Source organism: Tachyglossus aculeatus, unplaced genomic scaffold, assembly GCF_015852505.1.
Source record: "Tachyglossus aculeatus isolate mTacAcu1 unplaced genomic scaffold, mTacAcu1.pri scaffold_67_arrow_ctg3, whole genome shotgun sequence".
Classification (NCBI taxonomy): Eukaryota; Metazoa; Chordata; class Mammalia; order Monotremata; family Tachyglossidae; genus Tachyglossus; species Tachyglossus aculeatus.
This window is the reverse complement of record NW_024045091.1, coordinates 65616-89842: the sequence shown is the minus strand read 5'-3', so window position 1 is coordinate 89842 and position 24227 is coordinate 65616. Positions and strand designations below refer to the sequence as shown.

Sequence of the window (24227 nt, the reverse complement as noted above, 5' to 3'; positions counted from 1 at the left end):
AATGACTCCATGAACACACATGACACATTTTCTGTCCTAGCGCCATTCTTGAATGTATATCCATAGAGTTTTCTTGGTAAAGATAGGGGAGTACCTATCTTTACCACTGCCTTCTTCTATGCAGTAAAACCTTGAGTCTCTGCTGTTGTCTTTGATCAATGATTTGATCACTAGACCATCTGCCTTTAACACTTTCCTATGCTGCTGCTGTCTGGCACAAGTGAATCGGCTTTGTCTGACGCTTCAAATTAGACCTCTCCATTGTGGGTAGCCCTAAATGGTATAGCTCCAAGCTTCATCAGCTTATGTAAACTCTCCTGCTACGATAAAGTGTCGACTCATAGGTTCAAGGAAGTCAATAATTGCCCATTTTGGGTAGCCCAGCCAGGGAAATGTTCCCGAGACAGGACCAAGAGAGTCCTAGAATTCACCTCCAAATAAGAATAATACTTGAGGCATTTGTTAACTGCTTACTATGTGCCAAGTGCAGGGGTAGATAGAACACAATCAGATCTGACACAGGTCCCTGTTCCCAGAAGGGGCTCACAGCCTAAGGAGTTGGGGGAACAGATATATTGATGCCCAGATAAATTAATTGATTTTCTCAAGGTCACACTGCAGCAGGACAAATAAATGGCAGAGCTGGGATTAGAACCCAGGTCTGATTCCAGGGCCCGTGTGCTTTCCATTAGGCCACTCTGCTTCTCCTTATCCTCAGTGCCCGAAAGCTACAATAACTGGGGGCGAATTTGTCTGAACCATGATGTAATTGCTCCATCATGGCTTTCTCCTGCCATATCTCCCCAAGCAGATCCTCCAGGCCTATGCTGAGGGGAAACCAAACCAGCGTCTCGGAATTCCTCCTCCTGGGACTCTCTGATTGGGCAGAGCAGCAGCAGCTCCTTTTCGTGCTGTTCCTCTCGATGTACCTGCTCGGGATCCTGGGAAGCCTGTTTGTTGTCCTGGCCATCGGCTCTGACCCGCACCTGCACACCCCCATGTATTTCTTCCTCATCAACCTCTCCCTGGTCGACGTCTGCTTCCTGTCCACCACGGTCCCCAAGGTGCTGGCCAATGTCCAGACCCACAGCAAATCCATTTCCTACTCTGGCTGCCTGACACAAATGTATTTTTTCATCCTGTTTATAAGTCTGGACAATTTTCTCCTCACAGGGATGGCTTATGACCGTTACGTGGCCATATGCCACCCTCTGCACTACACCACCATCATGAGCCCACGACTCTGTGCCCAGACGATTGTGGTGTCCTGGAGCATCGGCAGTCTTGATGCCCTCTTACATATCTTAATGGTGGTTCGATTATCCTTTTGTGCAGGAAACGAAATCCATCACATTTTCTGTGATCTTAACCAGGTCCTAAAGCTTTCCTGTACTGACACCTTCTTTAATGTAGTCTTGGTGCATGTATTCTTAGTAATTTTAGCTGTTGTTCCCCTCACAGGTCTTCTTTTCTCTTACAGCCATATCATCTCTACTGTACTGAAAATCTCATCTGCCGGGGGAAGATATAAAGTTTTCTCCACCTGTGGCTCTCACCTGTCTGTGGTCTCCTTGTTTTATGGCACTGGTTTTGCGGTCTACTTCAGCCCCAGATCTACCCAAGCATCTCGGCAGGGCTCTATAGCATCTGCGATGTACATGGTGGTCACCCCCATGCTGAATCCCTTCATCTACAGCCTGAGGAACAAGGACATGAAACGGGCCCTGAGGAATGTGTTCTGCAGGAAAACTCTTCTTATGAAGTTAGTGATCTCTCCTCCTGGATCTTAGGAAGTACCACAGGACTGTGAGCCCGTTGTGGGCAGGAGTTGTCTCTCTTGATTGCTCTTTTGTTCTTTCCAAGTGCTTAATACAGTGCTCTGTACACAGTGGATGCTCAATAAATACATCTGAAGGAATGAATGTGGTGATTCAGCTTGCAAATTAGGCTCTTTAGTCAATCCTGGGCAAGACTGACAAGGAATGAAATCACCTTTGATGATAACAATTGTGGTATTTAAGTGCTTACTATGTGCCAAGTCATGTACTAAGCCTTGGTGTAGAAGCAAGATAATCAGGCTGGGCACAGTCCCTGTCCCACATGGGGCTCCCAGTCAAGTAGGAGGGAGAAAGGGTATTGAGTCCCCATTTAATGGCTGAAGAAACTGAGAAGCAAAGGGACTTGCCCAAAGTTACTCCACAGACGAGTGGCAGAACTGGGAATAGAACGTAGGTCTTCTGACTCTCAGGCCCGTGGTCTCCCCATTAGGGCATGCTGAACTGACTTCATCCATGTCAGGGTAGCATGGTCTAGTGGTAAGAATACAGGGTTTGGGGGTTAGAAGGCCTGGGTTATCTCACTGGCTGGCTGTGTGGCCTTGAGGGAGTCAACGTATCTCTCTGTCCCTCAGCTTCCTCATTTGCAAAATGGAGAGAATGATATCTGCTCATTCCTTCCTCACAGGGATGAGACTACAATGAGCTAATTAATGGGGCAAGTGCACTCTGATCCTTTTCTCCTGTCCCAGAGCAAACCTATGACCTACAACCTGCCAGCTGATCCAGCTTTCTCTGGGGATGTTTCTCTTCTGTTAGATGGGGGACCACAGAGCTGGGACCTCCAAGGTTCTTCTCAGCTACAGATTCCCATGTGCAAAGCTGAGACTAAAGGCTCATTTGGGGCCAACAAACGCTTTCTAAATTTCTGACCTCATTAGTTTTCTTAGCCTATTTGTGCTTTTTTCATCCAATAGGAGATGTTCTGAACATGCTCATCATCCTCTAATAATAATAATAATAATAATAATGATAATAATGGTATTTGTTAAGCACTTACTATGTGCAAAGCACTGTTCTAAGCGCTGAGCCACATCAGCCACAAATCAAATTGAGTGCTTGTATCTACAGGTTAGCTGATTATATGTCAAGAAGACTCAAGAAATAAAATGAGTTGATAGTTTAAATTTTGTTTGGTCTTGAACATTTACAAAGCATTAAAGTTTGAAACAGGAATCTGCATTCTTTAGGAAATCATTTATCATTCGTTCATTCAATCATAATTATTGAGCGCTTACTGTGTGCAGAGCACTTTACTATGGGCTTGGGAGAGTTCAGTACAACAATGAACATTCCCTGCTCACAAGGAGACGGGGAGACAGACATCAATATAAATAAATAAATTACAGATATGTACATAAGTGCTGTTGGGCTGGGAGGGGGGACAAAAAGAGGAAGCAAGTCAGGGCTACACAGAAGGGAGTAGGAGAAGAGGAAAGGTGGGGGGTTTAGTCTGGGAAGGCTTCTTGGGGGAGATGTGCCTTCAATAAGGCTTTGAAGTGAGGGAGAGTAATTTTCTATTGGATTTGAGGAGGGGAGGGCATTTCAGGCCAGAGGCAGGACCTTATCTTGAATTACCCCAGAATGTAAACTCCCCAAAGACAAGTAGCCTGTCTTTTATTTCTACTGAATGTTCCAAAGGTCCAGTACAATGCTTTGCACAAATTAGCTCCCCAGTCCTCCCTATGTGCTTTACACATAATACTATATATATAGTTATATATATATATACATATATATGCAGTTATATATATAGTTATACATATATATATATCATTGTTTTATATACATATATAACTATATATATATAGTTAGAAGCAGTGTGGTTCAGTAGAAAGAGCACGGGCTTTGAAGTCAGAGGTCATGGGTTCGAATCCCGACTCCACCACTTGTCAGCTGTATGACTTTGGGCAAGTCACTTAACAGCTCTGTGCCTCAGTTACCTCATCTGTAAAATGGGGATGAAGACTGTGAGCCCTACTTGGGATAACCTGATCACCTTGTATCCCCCCAGCGCTTAGAACAGTGCTTTGCACATAGTAAGTGCTTAATAAATGCCATTAAAAAAAAGTGCCTGAAGAAAATACCACTAATGGTAAACATATATTTGGGAGTGTGACCTGGCCTGTGTGGTGCTGTCATGTTTTCTACAGTGATTGAAGCTGTTTTCACTTTTGTTTCCTTTTCTCATGATCCTTACCCAGGATCAGCTCTTCTACTCAGGAAGAGCTGTTCCTTTCTTGACTGCAGTGTGCTATGCTGATTTCAACTGCGACGCACCACTGTTTGATGCTTTGGTTTACTGTATTTTTCTCTCATTCAGGTTTCTTCTGTTCTCCCTATTTTCAGTTTCCTAATTTCATCTCATCCTATAGCAGCTGTTGAATATCTTAATGTCATCCATTCTTCTTGCCTCCCCAGAGCAGCTGTCTTGAGGTGAGATTCAATGCTAGGACACTAACCTGGTTCTAGGACTTCATTATTGGTGGTCCTGTCTTGCCATTTAATGTTGCGTCTGGCCCACAAGTGAGGTTGCTGGAACTGCTCAAGGAGCTAGATGTGGTGCTTGTTTGGGGTCCGGTTCCCACAGCCATGGAGAAGGGTATGCTCCCTTGACCCCATGGCACCATTCAGTCATTGCTCCATCTCTCATCTACCATTTCTTTTCAAATCCAGGCTCTGCCAGTCGGCTGCGACGTGACCTCAGTCTTGTAGAAGGGGGCCGGGGGTTGGGGGGGAGGAGGGGCTTCTCGAGAGGGCTCGCTGTCTCTCCCCCGCCCCCCCCCTCGTTGCAGGGGCGAGGAGGGCTGGACCTTCTCTCTGTAGGGTGAGCTGGGAAGGGGAGTACCCCATCAGCCCAGCGGGGAACGCCATCCCAGCCTCAGTTTCCCCCCCACCCCAAGGGGACAGCAGCCCCAGTAAAAGGGGAGTCCAGTTGACCACGCCCTATCAGTGAATCTGTCAGCGCTGCTATCGACAGGATGTCTGTCTCCTCCCCTCTATTAATCCTAATAATAATAATAATTATGGTATTTGTTAAGCACTTACTATGGGCCAGGCACTGTACTAAATGCTGGGGCGGATAGAGTGTGAGCTCATTGTCGGCAGGAATTGTCTGTTTTTATTGCTGCATTGTACTTTCCCAAGCACTTAGTACAGTGCTCTGCACACACTAAGCTCTCAGTAAATATGATTCAATGAATGAACAACGTCTGTATCAAACAAAAACTCCTCATGATTAACTTCATAGCTCTCCATCACCTTGCCCCTTCTTACCTCAACTGCGTTCTCTCCTTCTAACTTCTCATCCCACTCACTCTACTCCTCCAGTGCTAACCTTTTCACTGTGCCTCAGTCTCGCCTGTCCCGCCGCTGACCACTGGCCCATGTCCTACCTCTGGTCTGGAACGCCCTCCTCCTCAAATCTGCCAAAATATCACTCTTCCCCCCATCAAAGCCCTATTAAAGGCTCACATCCTCCAAAAGGCCTTCCCAGACGAAGCCCCCCTTTTCCTCAGCTCCCCTTCCCTTCTGCGTCACCTTGCTCCCTCTGCTCTTCCCCCCCATCCCCGCCCCACAGCACTTATGAATATACATATATAGCTATAATCCTACTCATTTCTACCGATTCTTGTTTACTTGTTTTGATGTGTATATATCTACAATCCTATTTATTTATATTGATGCCTGTTTACTTTTATTGAAGTCTGTCTTTCCCCTTCTAGACTGTAAGCCCAGTGTGGGCAGGGATTGTCTCTATTGCTGAATTGTACTTTCCAAGAGCTTAGTACAGTGCTGTGCACACAGTACATGCTCAATAAATATGGTTGATTGATTGAATGAATGAATGAATGACAGTCTCTCAAAGAATGTGCTGACTTTCCTGATTTGAATTTCTAATCCTGATCTATTGCTTCATCCCTGGCCAATGTCTTGAAAAGTAATATAATTATGTGACAGCATTTGTCTCTGTGTTACCAATATGGATATTTGTTTCTACATAGGCCTTCTCTGGGCAGGCTGAAACATTAACTCAATCATCTTAAGTCTTATTAGGTCAGTAACACCAAGCTGATTTGATGAAGTAATTTTCAATCATCTGCATGTCTTCTTGGGTGTGGGCCTCTATGGTGCAATCATTTTCATTCAGTAATTCTTGAATGACTACTTCTAGGACTTGGGATGATGCTTGAAGTCTGTTGACTTAGAAAATGCTCCCAGATCTCTTGTGCATCTTCCATCATGGCTGCATGGAATAAATTGAACAAGAGCAGGTCCACTGTGCAGGCCTGCGGTACCCCATTGGTGATAGGGAATGGACCAGATGTGGAAATCCCTAGCTCTGGCACAGCCATCCAGGCCTCCAGGAGGAAGTTTCAGAGTTTAATGAATTTTTGGGGGCAGCCAAATTTATTAAGCAATTTCCAGAGTCCAGAACTACTGATGGGATCAAATGGGCTCTCATAAGGCCTAGGAAATCTATATGGAGGTCTTGGTACCGACCTTTTCATTTTCCCTGAATCTGCCATGCTGCTATGATCATGTCTGCTGTGCCACACTGTGATCTGAAGCCAGGAATATTCACTGGGCAATATTCTTCCTGCTAGGATCTTGTTGGCTCAGTGGAGAGAATTGAGGTGCCTTGATAATTTCCGCCTGAAATTTCATCTTCCTTTTGGAAGGCTAGCAGCATGGCCTAGTGGGAAGAATATGGGCCTGAGAGTCAGAGGATCTGGGTTCCAATCCCAGCTCTGCTACTTGTCTGCTGTGTGACTTTGGGCAAATCACTTCACTTCTCTGTGCTTCAGTTACATCATCTGTAAAATGAGAATTAAATTCTCCTCCCTCCAACTTAGACTGTGAGCACCATAAGGGACAGGGACTGTGTTCAACCTCGTATCAACCCCAGCACTTAGTATGGTGCCTGGCACATAGTAAGCCCTTAACAAGTACTATACTTAAAAAAAAGATGGTGATGATGGAGGCAGCTTTGAGATCCAATGCTATTTCCTCTATGTCCCAAATGTTGAGGAAAATCTAAAGTAAGTGTTTAAACAGAGTGTGGCCTCCATGCTTGTAGATCTCGGTGGTTATGTCATTAGGTCCAACTCCTGTGGAAACTACCTCAATAAATGCCATGTCTTAGCCTGTTGGCATGTCTTTTCATACCTAGCCCACGTCTTATCTCTGGCCTGGAAAGCCCTCCCTCCTCAGCTCTGACAGATAATTACTCTTCACTCACCCCACTCCGGCCAAAACCTTACTGAAGGCACATCTCCTTCAAGAGGCCTTCCCAGACTAAACCCCACTTTTCCTCTTCTCCTACTCCATTCTGCATCGCCCTGACTTGCTCCCTTTACTCGTCCCCCCTCTCAGCCCCATGGCACTTGGGTTCATATTCATAATTTCATTTGTTTGTACTGCTGTCTGCCTCCCCCACTGTAGACTGTAAGCCTGTTGTGGACAGGGAATGTGACTGTCTATTACTGTATTGTACTCTCCCAATAGCTTAGTATAGTGCTCTGCTCATGGTAAGCGCTCAATAAATACGATTGAATAAATGAATGAATTTGCAGGATCACATCTTCGGTAATAGAAGGCTACATTCAGGAGACTGTTGAGCTGTTGTTGCCATAGCTTCAGAATCTTCTTCCTGACTGTGATAATGTTGGGGCCATCTTCTCTCCTCAGGAGTGCTGGAATGGCATGTTCAAGGCCACATAACATCCTTAACAATATAATAATAATAATGATAGTATTTGTTAAGTGCTTACTGTGTGCCAAGCACTGTTCTAAGCACTGGGGTAGATACAAAGCAATCAGGTTGTCCCACGTGGGTCTCACAGTCTTAATCCCCATTTTACAGATGAGGTAACTGAGGCACAGAGAAGTTAAGTGACTTGCCCAAGGTCACACAGCAGACAAGTGGAGGAGCCGGGATTAGAACCCACGACCTCTGATTCCCAAGCCCGGGCTCTTTCCACTGAGTCATGCTGCTTGAGTCTGGAGTGCAGGTGGTGCCCAGTTAGTGGAGAATGGCACATTACCAGGCCCGCATTCCCCTACCTGCAGCCAAGCCAGCCATGATTGTGCTCTCAGGGTCAGTCTCTAAGGTGCCGGGCCAGGCAGGGCTCCAGCAGGAGCAGCTCCTAAGATACAGAGGGTGGGCCTTGTGCCAACAGGTTGCCCAAATAGGGTGCCCCTCCCTGACCTTCCTGCTTGATGGGCTCCCTTGGTGGGAGGGTGGGGAGGCAGTTATGACACAAGAATTATTTCCACTCCAGAAGCCTCAGCTGCTCAGCCAACTCCTCCCCATTATCATGTGGGGCCTGGAAGCAGAGGCTGGGCTCTGTCAGTGGCTGGGAAAAGGAAGACCTGGAGAGAGAATGGAGTAGGGAGTTGCAGGCGAGGGTCTGAATGTTAATTTCCACTGCCCTGCTGCTCAAACTTCCACCTCTCTCCCTGTATTCACAAACTCTCAGACTCTCTCTCTCTTGCTCACTCACTGTGTCTCTCTCTCCTTTATTGAGAGTAGTTCTCTCACCACCTGTACAACCAGCTAGAGGAGTTCCTTTACTCTGGGGATGCAGCTGGTGGCCTCTCCTTCAAAAAAAGAAAGAAAGAGCTTAGTAGATGAGGCCGAATGAATGTATTTCAATCAATCAATAGTACTTATTCATTCATTCATTCATTCATATTTATTGAGTGCTTACTGTGTGCAGAGCACTGTACTAAGCGCTTGGAAGGTACAATTTGGCAACAGATAGAAACAATCCCTAGCCAACAATGGGCTCACAGTCTAGAAGGGGGCGACAGACAACAAAACAAAACAAGTAGACAGGCATCAGTATCATCAAAATAGATAAATAGAATTATAGATATATACACATCATTAGTGGGGTTGAGGAGGGGGTGACTCTCAAGTGCTTAGAGGGTGTGGTGACTATTAAGTTCTTAGTTGTTACAGAACCAGGTGCATAGGCGATGCAGAGGGGAGGGTGAGTAGGAGAAATGAGGGCTTAGGAAAGGCCTCTTGGAGGAGTTGGGATAGGGAAATCAGCTAGTGGGGAACCTTGAAGACACAAATCTGATCTCCCTCATTGTTTCATCTTCCCTTCCCCTCATCTGGACCAAATAATAATAATAATAATAATTGTAGTATTTGTAAATCTCTTACTGGGTGCCAGTCACTGTACTAAGAGCTAGGGTAGATATAAGATAATTGGGTTGGACCTTACATCTACCTGTCTCAGTCCCTGTCCCACATAGGACTCACAGTCTTATAGGCTCACAGACCTGGCACAATTACCCAGTGGTCACACACCTGGATTGGCCTCAGAGCCTATATTGCAAGGAGTGGAGTTTTTATGATTTTGTCTACCTAATTTTGAGTCCCTTCCCTCCCCCAGCCCTGGGGAGAAGCTGACCTTCTCAACATCATAAATGTTGAGAAAGTTGGGGATCTTGTTTCCAAGAGATTTCAACACCTCCGCCTGAGGTCTTAATTAAGTCTGAAACGTCTCCATCAGCAGAGCCTGGGGGTTTGTCTCTAACAAGGAGCCTGGGGAGTCACAGGCCAGGCGACCCAGGGGCCCAGAGACTCTTGCAAATAGTCCTGCCATGAGCCCCGCTCCCACCCACACTGACCCTTGTGGGTGAGGGTGCACCGCTCCTGCCCAGAGCCCTGCAGCCCCATGACTCTGGTCCCCTTCATGCTCAGGCTGCTGTCCAGAGGAGGTGATGGACGACTGAGGGGCCTGAACCCACGGGGACAGAGCCCCGGACCAGCACTGACCTTTCAGGTTAGAACCGTCAGCTGGGGGACGGACCACCCAGCTAGATCCAACTGCCCGCGGGTAGGTTCTCCACAGCAAACTTTACCCCAGGTTTGTCTCATTTGGGGTGCCCTCTGATTAGAATTTCCTTTACAGAAATTGGATAGATGATCATCAAATGTACATTCCTGATCCCCAAAGCGACCCCAAGACAGTTTGCTACGAGTAAGACAAGCTGTTCTTCTGTTTGCCCTCACAACTCACACCTTGTCCCACTTTCCGGAACATTCCGGAAAGCAGCATTAGGAGAAGCAGCATGGCTCAGTGGAAATAGCCTGGGCTTTGGAGTCAGAGCTCATGGGTTCAAATCTCGGCTCCACCAATTGTCAGCTGTGTGACTTTGGGCAAGTCACTTCACTTCTCTGGGCCTCAGTTCCCTCATCTGTCAAATGGGGATGAAGACTGTGAGCCCCCCGTGGGACAACCTGACCACCTTGTAACCTCCCCAGTGCTTAGAACAGTGCTTTGCACATAGTAAGCACTTAATAAATGCCATTGTTATTATTATTATTATTCCCAATACCTATGCTGAATGAACAGATGAGTGAGTTTTCACTCGAGTTAGAAGCAGCTCTAGAGACGCATCATCGTCTAGTGGATAGAGCCCAGACCTGGGAGTTGAAAGGACTGTGGTTCTAAACCTGGCCATACCACTTGTCTGCTGTGTGACTTTGGGCAAGTCACTACACCTCTCTGGGCCTCAGTTACCTCATCTGTAAAAATGGGGATTAAGACCGTGAGCCCCATGTGGGATGTGGACTGTGCCCAACCTGATTAGCTTGTATCTATCCCAGCACTTGGTACAGTGCCTGGCACATAATAAATAGTAATAGTGGTATTTGTTAAGCACTTACTATGTGCGAAGCACTTTTCTAAGCACTGGATAATTGCTTAGCAAATACTGTAAAAAAGCTGTTTATCAGACATTGGGGTAGAGAATATTGGGATGCTTCCAAGGGTAGGTGGAGGGTTTCCTTCCCTAGCTTTGAATGGTCCTGGCTCCATCTGGGGCCAGAACCTCTATCAGAAGTGGTCCTTAGGCCGGGACAACTCTAAGCAAAGACACCTACAAAGGCAGAAACAGGGATGCTGGCCAACACCATGAGATTCCCAGATGAGGTTTGAGAGACAAAGCCTGGACCATAGGGCCACAGGATCAATGCCCAGGGGCAAGGTGAGATTTTTCAATAAAGGGGGATGGGTGTCCAGGATGAAATGAAATGAACCCCTGGTACAAGCTGAAAACTGACTGGACAAGGATTATGCTTGTGCTCTTTCTACAGGTGAAGCTGGAAATGAATTCCATGTATTAGCAGTGAAGCTTTGCTCACCTCCGCACAGCTTCTCAGTGAATAATAATAATAAACATAATAATTGTGGAATTTGTTAAGTAATTACTGTGTGTCAAGCAATGTACTAATCGCTGGGGGATAGTTGAGATAATCAGTTCAGACACAGTCTCTGTCTCAGATGGGACTTGGACATATGAGGAGGTCAGTAGGAGGGGCAAACATCTGCTCTCTGGTGAGCTGAAAGACAGTGACCAAAAACAGGGGAGACAGATGAAATGTTTTTAAGATACAGTAAAATCAAGTGTCAGACAATATGAATTTACATCTAAATTCCGTGTGGCACAGAGACCAGACTGGCATTCTGAAAACAAGAAAATATTGGCACTTTCTAGTAGAAGCTTCAAGAAGGTCATGACAGTAAGAAGCCAAATCGTAAAACATGCTTGATGCTGGAAACAGCATGTCTATTGAAACTACAAGGTACGATATTTGTACAATCAGTCAATCAATCAGTCATATTTATTGAGTCCTTACTGTGTGCACAGCACTGTAACAAACACCTGGGAGAGTGTAATACTGTAGAGTTGGTAGACATGTTCCCTGCCCACAGTGAGCTTACAGTCTAGAGGGGGGACTTCATTTTTAGTAGCTCTAGTGGGATTTTTCTAAATTCTTTGCAGTTAGAATGATGTTCACACTGACTAGACAATTTTAGGATAAGCTTTAATTTCCTCTGCTTTAAGGTCTGTCAAGAAGATTGGGGAAAATCTTTGAAGGGGAGCTGTGTCTAGAGTGGGTCAACCTGCAATCAACCTGAAGTAGAGAACAAGCCCACACTAGCTACCTGGAGGTCTCTGGTGTAGTGACCTGTAACCTGGAAGCAGAGCAATTTTGGGCTGTGGTGATGGCTAACTGTGGTAAACTCTTTCCTCTGGACAGGAAGGGCTCTTCTGCCTTTGAGGGTCAAGGCCAAAGTCGGGGAAGATGATGCAGGTTCCCCTGCCGACTCCATTCTCTGTCTCTAGGAGCAAATGAGTGCCTTAGGTGATGGACTGTATCTCTGCCTCTGTTGTTTGGCAATCAATCGATCATACTTATTGAGTGCTTACCATGTGCAGAGCACTGTACCAAGTGCTTGGGAGAGTGTAATATGGCAGAATTGGTAGACACATTCCCTGCCCATAACGAGCTTACAGTCTAGAGAGGGAGACAGACATAAATATAAATAGGTTATGGGTATCTACATAAGTGGTGTGGGGCTGAGGGGGTGGTAGGTGAATATCAAGTGCACAAAAGATACAGATCCAGGTACAGAGATGACACAGAAGGGAGAGGGAGTCGGGGAAAAGAGGCCTCTTGGTGGGGAGAGTGGTGGTCTGGCTTATGGAGGGGGACGGAAGGGAGGGCAATTCCAGGCCAGAGGGAGGAGGTGGGCAAGGGGTTCAGGCAGCGAGATAGAGAAGAACAGGGCAGAGTGAGCTCGCTGGTGATTGAGGGGTGAAGTGTGTGGGCTAGGTTGTCATAGAAAGCCATTCATTCATTCATTCATTCATTCATTCATTCACTCGTATGCCAGTGCTCTAGGGGTATGGAAACATACCTTCATTTCATTGGGTGAACACAAAGGGGTGCAAAGCATAATATTAGCAATAATTGTAGTATTTGTAAAGTGCTTCCTATGTGCCCATTACTGAACTAAGCCCTGAGGCAGATACTAGTTAATCAGGCTGGGCACAGTCCCTGTTCCACATGGGGCTCACAGTTTAGGAGGAAGGATGGGTATTGGACCCCCTTCCCTCAGCCCAGCCCTGGAGAACTAGCTCTTTCTTCTCCATCAAACAATGCCTCTAGCTTCTTGGAGGCTTCTTAAGTGTGTGCTCTGGAGAATCTATGAAAAGCAGCTTGGCCTATTGGATAGAGCATGGGCAGAGAGTCAGAAGGATCTGGTTGCTAATCTTAGCTCTGCTGCTTGTCTGCTGTGTGACCTTGGGCAAGTCACTTAACTTCTCTGTGCCTCAGTTAACTCATCTGTAAAACGGGAATGAGACGAGAAGCCCTGTGTGGGACAGGGATTGTGTCCTACTTAATTATCTTGTCTCTACCCCCAGCACTTGGCACCGTGCTTGACACATAGGAAGTGTTTCTAACAAATATCCAGTTATTATTATTATTATTGTTAAACGAATGGAACCAGATCCTTTCTATAGCATCAGCAGTCACAGTCATGGTCAGCTGGTCCTGACCTGAGAGTGACACCACTTGTGTTCCCCCGTTGGGTGCCTATCAATCAATCAATCAATTGTATTTATTGAGCGCTTACTGTGTGCAGAGCACTGTACTAAGCGCTTGGGAAGTACAAGTTGGCAACAAATAGAGACAGTCCCTACCCAACAGTGGGCTCACAGTCTAAAAAGTGGGCTCACAGTCTAAAAAGGCTCACAGCCTAGCACCGCCATTGCTGCTGCCATCCCAGTGGATTTACTGGCCACCTTGGCAGAGGAGGTGGGGGGTTAGGTAAATGAGCCCATACCTCCTCCTTGCCAGGTAAGTTGCTCGTGCCCGTCCTGGCACAAACTCACACCCAATCCCAGGTGGGGATCATAACAAAAATAATAATAACAATACTACTACTAATAACCGTGGTATTTGTTATGTGCTAACTATGCAACAAGCACTGCACTAAGTACTGGGGAAGATACAAGATCATCAGATCAGAAAAAGTCTGTGTGGAGGGAGAATAGATATTTAATCTCCATTTTACAGATGGGAAAACTGAGGCACGGAAAATCAACTTCATCAAAGTCACCCAGCAGGCAGGTGGCTTAGTCAGGAAGCTGGTTGTGGGCAGGGAATGTGCCATTAATTATTGTATTTTACTCTCCCAAGTGCTTAGTTCAGTGCTCGGCACACAGTCAGCACTCAATAAGTATGACTTATTAGAATTTAGATCCCCTGAATCCTAGGCCCAGGCTCTTTCTGTTAAGCCACACTGCTTCTCAGGGAGGCAGCAGAGGAAAAGAAGAGGTGATCCTCCTTTTGGACTTCTTTCTTTTCTCTTCTCTGTTCCTTCTTTCTTTCATTTCCTTCCCCCACCTCACTGTGGCTCAGTGGAAAGTGCCTGGGCTTGGGAGTCAGAGATCATGGGTTCTAATCCCGGCTCTGCCACTTGTCAGCTGTGTAACTTTGGGCAAGTCACTTCACTTCTCTGGGCCTCAGTTACCTCATCTGTAAAATGAGGATTAAGACAGTGGGCCCCACTTGGGACAACCCAATTACATTGTATCTACCCCAGCGTTTAGAACAGTGCTTGGCACATAGCGAGCACTTAACAAATGCCATTTTTATTATTGTTATTATTATTATTATTCTTTTTCTGCCCCTTCTAAGTTCTGCCATCAAGTTCCCCTCTTCTACCCACTGGCCATGCTGAAAATGAAAAATGGGTGCTCCTGGTGGTGGCGATGTGGGAGCAGCAACAAAGCACTCTGCTGAAAATTTTGCATATGATCTTATTATGTTAAGCATGCATGGCATGCTGTGATAGTGCCATGCAGAACATGAGGAGGTGAAGGGGTTATGTCCTCACTTAAGTGTGGCTGAATGCATGAAGTTGGTACTGCCTGTCTCTGAGTATTTCTGTGCAAGCAATCCGCAAAGTTGGCTTTGGGGTGTATGGGAGTTGGAGGGCGATCCTCAGACAGGTCAAAAAAGACCTCACACACTGCAGTCACCAGGGGAGCTCTGGCAGGTAGTCAGCCTGATTTGACTGCCAGATCATATTGCCTGAGGCTGCAGTGATAACCACTGGCCTTCAAAGGATGCTATGTGGACCACTGGCCGATTCTTCCTCTCCAGAGAAGGGTCCCAGATCTGGACTGTTCCTCAGCCCATGCAGCAGGGGGTTGGGGCATTCTTGGGAGGAGAGCCAGCCTGGGTGACACCTTCACTGAGAGAGAGAAAGAGCTGTCCAGGGGGACTGACAACATCCTGGCCCCCAGCGGGGCTTTGGCTCCAGTAGGGGAGGAGGAGGATTCTGTCCCCACTGAAATTTCATCACTCTCCACCAGTCAGCAAAGGTCTGGGACATCTCCCTCGACAGAGCCCAGAGGGGCCAGGGACCAGGCACAGAGTGTTTGCCTTTAACAAGGAGCTCAGGGAGCTGCAGGCCAGGGGTTCCAGCCTCCTAGAGATGCCTGCAAATAAATACTCTCCCAGCCGCACTGCTCCTATGGGTGAGAATGCAGCATTTTTGCCCGGTGCCCAGCAGCCCCCGATTACGCATCCCCACTCAGCCACATCGATTGTTCCAGGTTGACTATTGTCCCAAGACAAGTTCCTCGTACTGACCTCTGTTCCATATGTCCTTGCAGTGCCCACTGACATAAAGTTTGTACTTTAGTAGTACAGCAGAGACAGACTTTGAATTCGGTCTGCAACTGGAAAAGTAATTTCCCTTCCTCCAAACCCTGCACCCAAAGTTCTCTGGCCTTCACCAAGCATTTTCTGATCTTTGTACATCATTCACGGGTTTGACAGGGAAGTGTGTCCAGGCTTAGTCAGAAGGTTCAGGAATCTCAAATTTCCTTACTTGTTGCAATCACTCAATCAGTGGTATTTACTGAGGGCTCACTGTGTGTAGAGCACTGTATGAGGCACTTGGGAGACTACAGTACAATGGAATTGCTAGGCATATTCCCAGCCCACAAGGAACTTACAGACTAGAGGAGAAGATAAGGGAAGTGGCAGAGTATAAGGTATATACGCTTGTACAGAGGGTCAGTGATATGGAGGTGGAGTGAAAATGAACGTGCTTAAGAGTACAGACCCAAGTGTATAGGGGAAATGAGGCTTAGTCAGGGAAGGCCTCCTGGAAGAGATGTGATTTTATTAAGGCTGTGAAGGTGGGGAGAGTGATGCTCTATCAGACATGAAGGGGTGGGAGTCCCAAAGCACAGGGAGGAGGTGGGTGAGAGGTTGCGTGGTGAGATAGATGAGATCAAGGTACAGAGAGTAGATTGGTGTTAGAGGAGCCAAGTGTGCGGGCTGGGTTACAGTATGTGTTCAGTCCAGCATTAGTTATGGTCTAAAATACTGAAGAAGCCCAAATGTTTGTGTTAATTTGTTTGTCTACAAGTGTCCCATTCCTGTGAGTTTTCAGTGTGTGCTATCTAGCTTATTTGGTGAATGAAGGTGGAGTATACCAGTGTGCGGTATTTGAATTTTGATGGTCACTTTATAGGTCTACTTTCCACAGGGGCAGGAGAAAAAGGGAGAGGTAATGTGAAAGGGTGATACAAAATCATATAGAGGTCAGGAGAGTTTGCTGGATAAATGAGTGGGATCACTCATGGTTTCCTGTGACCAAGCCTGGGGCCCTGACCCTGGATGAGAGCAGTTTAAGGAGTAAAATAACTGGAGGGGCAGAGAATTCTCCTCTTTAAGCCTCCTCCTATTTCTCTCCCCTCCACGCTGAGCAGAGAAATGCTGTCTTTTCCAGGAACCCTGAAATGCCTTTGCTGTTGGAGTGAGGACTAAAGAAGCAAGGATCACTAAGCCTAGAAAGGAGACGGCAACTGAATGATGTGTGAAGGGCAGAGTGTGGCTGTCATTTATCTTTACTGAAGCAATCGCGCATACAGTGGTGGGCTTTGGGAAAGATAAGGGACTGAGGATAGAGATATGAAAAGCCTTCTAAGAGGCTCATCTTCTTCTTCAAAGGCCGTTGAGTTGTTTCTGACCCATAGCGACTCCATGAACACACATGACACATCTTCTGTCCTAGGGTCATTCTGCCTATCTTTACCACCGCCTTCTTCTATGTAGTAAAAGCTTGAGTCTCTGCTGTTGTCTTTGATCAACGATTTGATCACCAGACCATCCACCTTTAACTCTTTCCCAACGCTGCTGTTGCCCAGCACAAGTAAATTGGCTTTGTCTGACGCTTCGACTTAGACCTCTCCATTATGGGTAGGCCTATAAGGTATAGCTCCGAGCTTCATCAGCTTATGCAAACTCTCCTGCTACGATAAGGTGTCAATTCATAGGTTCAAGGAAGTCAATAATTTCCCATTTTGGGTAGCCCAGCCAGGGAAATGTCCCGAGACAGGACCAAGAGAGTCTTAGAATTCACCTCCAAATAAGAATAATACTTGAGATATTTGTTAAATGCTTACTATGTGCCAAATGCAGGGGTAGATATAACACAATCAGACCTGACACAGTCCCTGTCCCAGTAAGGGCTCACAGCCTAAGGAGTTGGGGGAACAGATATAATTGATGCCCAGATAAATTAATTGATTTTCTCAAGGTCACACGCAGCAGGCAAGTGGTAGAGCTTGGATTAGAACCCAGGTCTTCTGACTCCAAGGCCTGTGTACTTTCAATTAGGTCACTCTGCTTCTCCTTATCCTCAGTGCCCGAGAGCTCCAATAACTGGGAGCCAGTTTGTTTGAACCATGATGTAATTGCTCCATCACGCCTTTCTCCTGCCATATCTCCCCAGCAGATCCTCCAGGTCTATGCTGAGGGGAAACCAAACCAGCGTCTCGGAATTCCTCCTCCTGGGACTCTCCGACCGGGCAGAGCAGCAGCAGCTCCTCTCCGTGCTCTTCCTCTGGATGTACCTGCTTGGGGTCCTGGGAAGCCTGTTCATCATCCTGGCCATCGGCTCTGACCCACACCTGCACACCCCCATGTACTTCTTCCTCTCCAACCTCTCCCTGGTCGATGTCTGCTTACTGTCCACCACGGTCCCCAAGGTGCTGGCCAATGTTCAGACCCACAGCAAATCCATTTCCTACACTGGCTGCCTGGCACAAATGTATTTTTTCATCCTGTTTATAAGTCTGGACAATTTTCTCCTCACAGGAATGGCTTACGACCGTTACGTGGCCATATGCCACCCTCTCCACTACACCACCATCATGAGCCCACGACTCTGTGCCCAGATGATTGTCGTGTCCTGGATCGTCAGTAGTCTTGATGCCCTCTTAAATATTTTAATGGTGGTTCGATTATCATTTTGTGCAGGAAACAAAATCCATCACTTTTTCTGTGATCTTAACCAGGTCCTAAAGCTTTCCTGTACTGATACCTTCTTTAATGAAGTCTTGGTGTATGTAATCTTAGTAGCTCTTGGTGTTGTTCCCCTCACAGGTCTTCTTTTCTCTTACAGTCATATCATCTCTACCGTACTGAAAATCCCATCTGCCGGGGGAAGATATAAAGTTTTCTCCACCTGTGGCTCTCACCTGTCCGTGGTCTCCTTGTTCTATGGCACTGGTTTTGGGGTCTACTTCAGCCCCAGATCTACCCAAGCATCCCGGCAGGGCTCGATAGCATCTGTGATGTACATGGTGGTCACCCCCATGCTGAATCCCTTCATCTACAGCCTGAGGAACAAGGACATGAAACGGGCCCTGAGGAATGTATTCTGCAGGAAAACTCTTCTCATGAAGTCAGTGACCTCTCCCCAGCTCCGGCCAAAGCCTTATTGAAGGCATATCTCCTTCAAGTGGCCTTCCCAGACTAAGCCCCACTTCTCATCTTCTCCCAGTCCCTTGTGTGTCACCCTTTGTTCTTCCCCCTCCCAGCCCCATGGCACAGGGGTTCTTATTCATAATTTCATGTATTTGTATTGATGTCTGCCTCCCCCACACTAGACTGTGAGCCTGTTGTGGGCTGGCAATGTGACTGTTTATTGCTGTATTGTACTCTCCCAATCGCTTAGTATAGTGCTCTGCACACGGTAAGTGCTCATTGTATATGCCTGAATAAATGAATGAATTTGCAGTATCACATCTTCTGTAATAGGAGGCTACGTTCAGGAGACTGTTGAGTTGTTGTTGCCACAGCTTCCGGATTTCCTTCTTGACTGTGATGAGGTTGGGGCCATCTTCCCTTCTCAGGGGTGTTGGAATGGCATCTTCAAAGCCACATAACATCTTTAACAATATGAAGTACTGAGACTGTTGAGGTCTGGAGTGCAGGTGGTGCCCAATCAGCGGAGAATGGCACATTGCTAGCCCTGCATGCCCCTCCCTGCAGCCGAGCCAACTATGATTGTGCTATCAGGGTCATTCTCTAAGGTGCCGGGGCAGGCAGGGCTCCAGCAGGAGCAGCTCCTAAGCTGCTGAGGGTTGGCCTTGTGCCCACAGGTTGCCCAAGATAGGGTGCTCCTCCCTGCCCCTCCTGCTTGATAGGCTCCCTCGGTGGTGGGGGGCAATTATGACACAAGAATTATTTCCATTCCAGAAGTCCCAGCTGCTCAGCCAACTCCTCCCCACTACCACATGGGGCCTGGAAGTAGAGGCTGGGCTCTATCAGTGGCTGGGAAAAGGAAGACCTGGAGAGAGAATGGAGTAGGGAGTTGCAGGCAAGGGTCTGATTGCTAATTTCCACTGCCCTGCTGCTCAAACTTCCACCTCTCTCCCTGTATACACAAACTCTCAGACTCTCTCTCTCTTGCTCACTCACTGTCCTCTCTCTCCTTCATTGAGAGTAGTTCTCTCACCACCTGCACAACCAGCCAGAGGAGTTCCTTCACTCTGGGGATGCAGCTGGTGGCTTCCCCCTCAAAAAAAGAAAGAAAGAGCTAATAGACACAGCTAAAGTATGTGTATTTCATTCAGGCAATCAATCGTATTTATTGAGTGCTTACTGTGTGCAGATCAACGTACAAAGCGTTTGGCAGAGTACAACGTAACACAGTCGGTAGATATGTTCCCTGACCACAGTGAGCTCACAGTCTAGACAGACATGAGTTTAAATAAATGAATTAAATTACAGATATGTACATAAGTGCCATGGGACTGAGGAAGGGGTGAATAAAGGGTGCAAATCCTAGTGCAAGGGTGACATGGAAGGGAGTGGGAGAGGAGGAAATGAGGGCTTAGTCAGGGAATGCCTCTTAAGGGAGATGTATTTTCAGTATGGCTTTAAAAGTGGATGGATGTTGGATTCTTTCTAATTCATTAGGTCTGCACAGCCTCCTTGCTGTTCCCCACCTTCTGATTCCTGCTAAGATCCTCATTCCCTTTCAGCCCCCAACAAGGAAACATTGTTTCCTAGGCTTTGTTCTCACTTTCCAAGTGCTTTGACCTTTTGTAGGGCAATGACTGATTCACTCAAGCTACTGCTAATGGCTCCTCCACCTTGGGGTAGTATGTAGCTGTTCTCTTTGAATATTGCTACGTGTTAATAGTACTACAGTACTGGTGTGTGGGATTTGGATTTGACAGGATACTGCTACAATATACTACCATAGAATTAGTTGAAGAATATGTTCCCTGCCCATAACTATCTTACAGTCTAGAGACTGTTCAGAGCACTGTACTAAATGCTTAAAAGAGTCCAATGCAATGGAGTTGATAGACACATTCCCTGCTCACAAGGAACTTACAGTCTAGAGGAGGAACCAGGCAATGAAATAAATTAGAGAGGGGAAATTGTGGAGTGTAAGGATATGTACACAAGTGCTCTATATTGATGCCTGCTTACTTGTTTTGATCTGTATATATATATAATTCTATTTATTGATATTGATGCCTGTTTACTTGCTTTGATGTCTGTCTCCCCCCTTCTAGACTGTAATCCTGGTGTGGGCGGTGATTGTCTCTCTTTATTGCTGAATTGTACTTTCCAAGAGCTTAGTACAGTGCTCTGCAGACAGTTAGTGCTCAATAAATACGATTGAATGAATGAAGTACTGTGGGGCTGAGGGTGGGGTGACTCTCAAGTGCTTAGAGGTTGTAGTGACTATTAAGTTCTTAGTTGATACAGAGCCAAGTGCATAGGCGATGCAGAGGCGAGGGTGAGTAGGAGAAATGAGGGCTTAGGAAAGGCCTCTTGGAGGAGTTGGGATAGGGAAATCAGCTAGTGGGGAACCTTGAAGACCCAAACCCGATATCCCTCATTATTTCATCTTCCTTTCCCTTCATCTGGACCAAATAATAATAATAATAATAATAATAATAATAACAATAAAACTGTGGTGTTTAAGTGCTTACTATGTGTCAGACACCGTACTAAGAGCTATGGTAGATATAAGGTAATTGGGTTGGACACAATCCCTGTCCCACATAGGGCTCACAGTCCTACAGGCTCACAGACCTGGCTCAGTTACCCAGCGGTCACACACCTGGATTGGCCTCAGAGCCTTTATTGCAAGAAGTGGAGTTTTTATGATATTATCTACCTAATTTTGACCTCTTTTAACCTGTCGCCTGCTCTGGGGAGGAGCCGCACACCCTACAGCACCAGGGGGTGGACTGAAGCCTCCGCTGTGCAGCTAGGAGCTCCCTGACATCAGGGCTCTGTGGACCTTCTAGGGTTACCCCAAGAGTGGGCAGTCCCTGCCCTCCCCCAGCCCTGGGGAGAAACTGAACTTCTTATCATAAATGTTGAGAAAGTTGGGGACCCTGTTTCCAAGAGATTTCAACACCTTTCACTGAGGTCTTAATTAAGTCTGAAATGTCTCCATCAGCAGAGTCTGGGGGTTTGTTTCTAACAAGGAGCTTGGGGAGCCACAGGCAGGAGGTCCCAGGGCCCCAGAGACTCATGCAAATAATCCTGCCATGAGCCCCACTCCCACCCACACTGATCCCTGTGGGTGAGGATGCAGTGCTCCTGCCCAGAGAGCCCTTTAGCCCCATGACCCTGGTCCCCCTTCATGCTCAGGCTGCTGTTCAGAGGAGGCGATGGACAGAGCCCCAGACCAGCACTGACCTTCTGGGTTAGAACTGTCCACCGGGAAACTGACCACCCAACTGGATCTAATAGCCCTAGGGTAAGTTCTCCATAACAAACTTTACCACAGGTTTGTCTCATCTGGGGTGTCCTCTGATTAGAATTTGCTTTACAGAAATTGGATAGATGATCATCAAAATGTACATTCCTGACCCCCAGGAAGACCCCAAGACAGTTTGCTACAAGTAAGACAAGCTGCTATTTTGTTTCCCCTCACTTTCCAGAGCATTCAGCTCTTCCCAATACCTATGCTGAATGAACAGATGCGTGAGTTTTCACTCAAGTGAGAAGCAGATCTTGAGACGCATCATGGTCTAGTGGATAGAGCCCAGACCTGGGTGTCAAAAGGACTTGGGTTCTAAACCCGGGCATACCACTTGCCTGCTCTGTGACTTTGGGCAAGTCACTACACTTCTCTGGGCCTCAGTTACCTCATCTGTAAAAATGGGGATTAAGACCGTGAGCCCCATGTGGGACGTAGACTGTGTCCAACCTGATTAGCTTGTATCTATCCCAGCACTTAGTACAGTGCCTGGCACATAATAGATGCTTAACGAATACCACAAAAAAACTCTTCATCAGTCGTGGGGGCAGAGAAAGTTGGGATGCTTCCAAGGGTAGGTGGAGGGTTTAGGAAACTTCCCTTTCCTTCCCTAGTGTAGAATGGTCTTGGCTCCATCTGGGGCCAGAACCTCCATCAGAAGTGGTCCTTAGGCCGGGACAACTCTAAGCGAGTGACAACTGCAAGGGCAGAAACAGGGATGCTGGCCAACACCATGAGATTCCCAGATGAGGTTTGAGAGACAAGGCCTGGACCATAGGGCGACAGGATCAATGCCCAGGGGCAAGGGGAGATTTTTTAATAAAGGGGGATGGGTGTCCAGGATGAAATGAGTGGAGTGATGTGTGTGTGTGTGTGTGTGTGTGTGTGTGTGTTGCGTGGCAGGGGTGTCATTAGAGAGTAAGAAATACAGTTCTGGAATGGCTTTGTAATAATCCCTAGTCTCAGTTTCTAATGAAGGTGCAGCTACACCGACAGAGGTGGTGGCCTCATTCCCTGGCTCAGAGAATTCAATCTTAGTCAGTCAAGTCTCTGATTCATTCATTCATTTAATCACATTTGTTGAGTACTTACTGTGTGCAGAGCACTGTACTAAGTGCTTGGAAAGTACAGTTTGGCAACAAATAGAGACAATCCCTATGCAACAACGGGCTCACAGTCTAGAATGGGGGAGACAGACAACAAAATAAAACAAGTAGACAGGCACCTCTGATCTCTGGGTGAGTTTGGGAAACCAAAGGGGAACCAAGGGAAAGGCTGACGGGCTAAACTGGATTAACTGTTTAGAGTGTGTGAGGCAGGATACTAAATGCTTTGATGCTGATTTAGACATGGCTGCTGCCCTATGGGGTCACACAATCTAATGGGGTAGGGGAGCACAGACATACAGGGGAAAATGAACACAGAACAACTGAGCAGAAAGGAATCAACAATAGCACAAGATAATATTCCATCTATCATCTCCTCACTGTTCCAGTCACAGCTGCCCTGGTACGACCATCACAGTCCCCTCTTGAGGTGTGTGTGTGTGTGTGTGTGTGTGTGTGTGCTCTTCAGTTTATCTCAGCTGGTAGACTTTAATCAATCAATCAATTATTGAGTGTTTCTTCTGTGCAGAGTAATGTATTAAGCTCTTAAGAGAGTACAATAGAGTTAGTGGACATAATCCCTGTCCTCAAGGAGCTTACAGTCTAGCAGGGGAGACGGACATTAAAACAAATCACAGGTCGGGGAAGCATAAGTATAAAGATCTGAACAAGGTTAGACTAGCTGGAGGAGAATTACTGTCAGACTCCAGGAAAGGTTCTGCAGGGGAGCTAGATGTCAAACAGGATAATTTTGGGATAGGGCTCTGTGGGTGGTTGCTTTATATTCAGTGTGCTGTCACTTAGGAGGAGCAATGGTATTTACTGAGCACAAGCTGAGTGCAATGCTGCACTATACTAAGTGCTTGGAAAAGTACAACAGAAGCACTAGGCCAGTTCGGAGGCCACAGGTCACCTGCTTAGAAGAGATGAGTCATTATGGCTTGAAGTAAGTTGATGGTAATACATACACAACAGACATACCTTTTTTCACTATTCTCATTTTGATTTTCATTCATGTTGACCAGGAGGTTAACTGTTTGCACTAGATTTTTTGGCAAAGAAATAAGTGGGGAAAACCCCCCATTAAAATTGTAGTTGTGAGGTTGGGAGAGTGTTACTGTAGGGGATCCTTTCTCTTTTGTTATCTGCCCTGATTTCCACGTTTTCTAGGGTGCCCATTCGTCTTTGGGTCTCTATAGAGTTTTCCTTTACCCTATTTGAAATCTTAATTTTTCTCTTTGTCCTTAAAGTGCATCGGTAGAGTTTATTCCTGAAGTTAGCCAATTGGCTTTCCAGCAGGTTCTAACAGTGAGCTAAATGGGCTAATATTTCCAGTTCTAAATTCACAAGAGTATCTTAGGCTTCTTTCC

General features: G+C 46.6%; 1 protein-coding gene across 1 annotated transcript; it reads left to right on the top strand.

The window, feature by feature from the left end:
• Window positions 1-824: 824 nt before the first annotated feature.
• LOC119923946 (olfactory receptor 1361-like) lies at window positions 825-24131 on the top strand. Its single transcript, XM_038743101.1, has 5 exons — window positions 825-1310; window positions 1795-1814; window positions 17489-17927; window positions 18213-18389; window positions 24108-24131. Exons 1-5 carry the CDS (start codon window positions 825-827, stop codon window positions 24129-24131), a joined length of 1146 nt encoding a protein of 381 aa, XP_038599029.1.
• The last annotated feature ends 96 nt before the right edge of the window (window positions 24132-24227 follow it).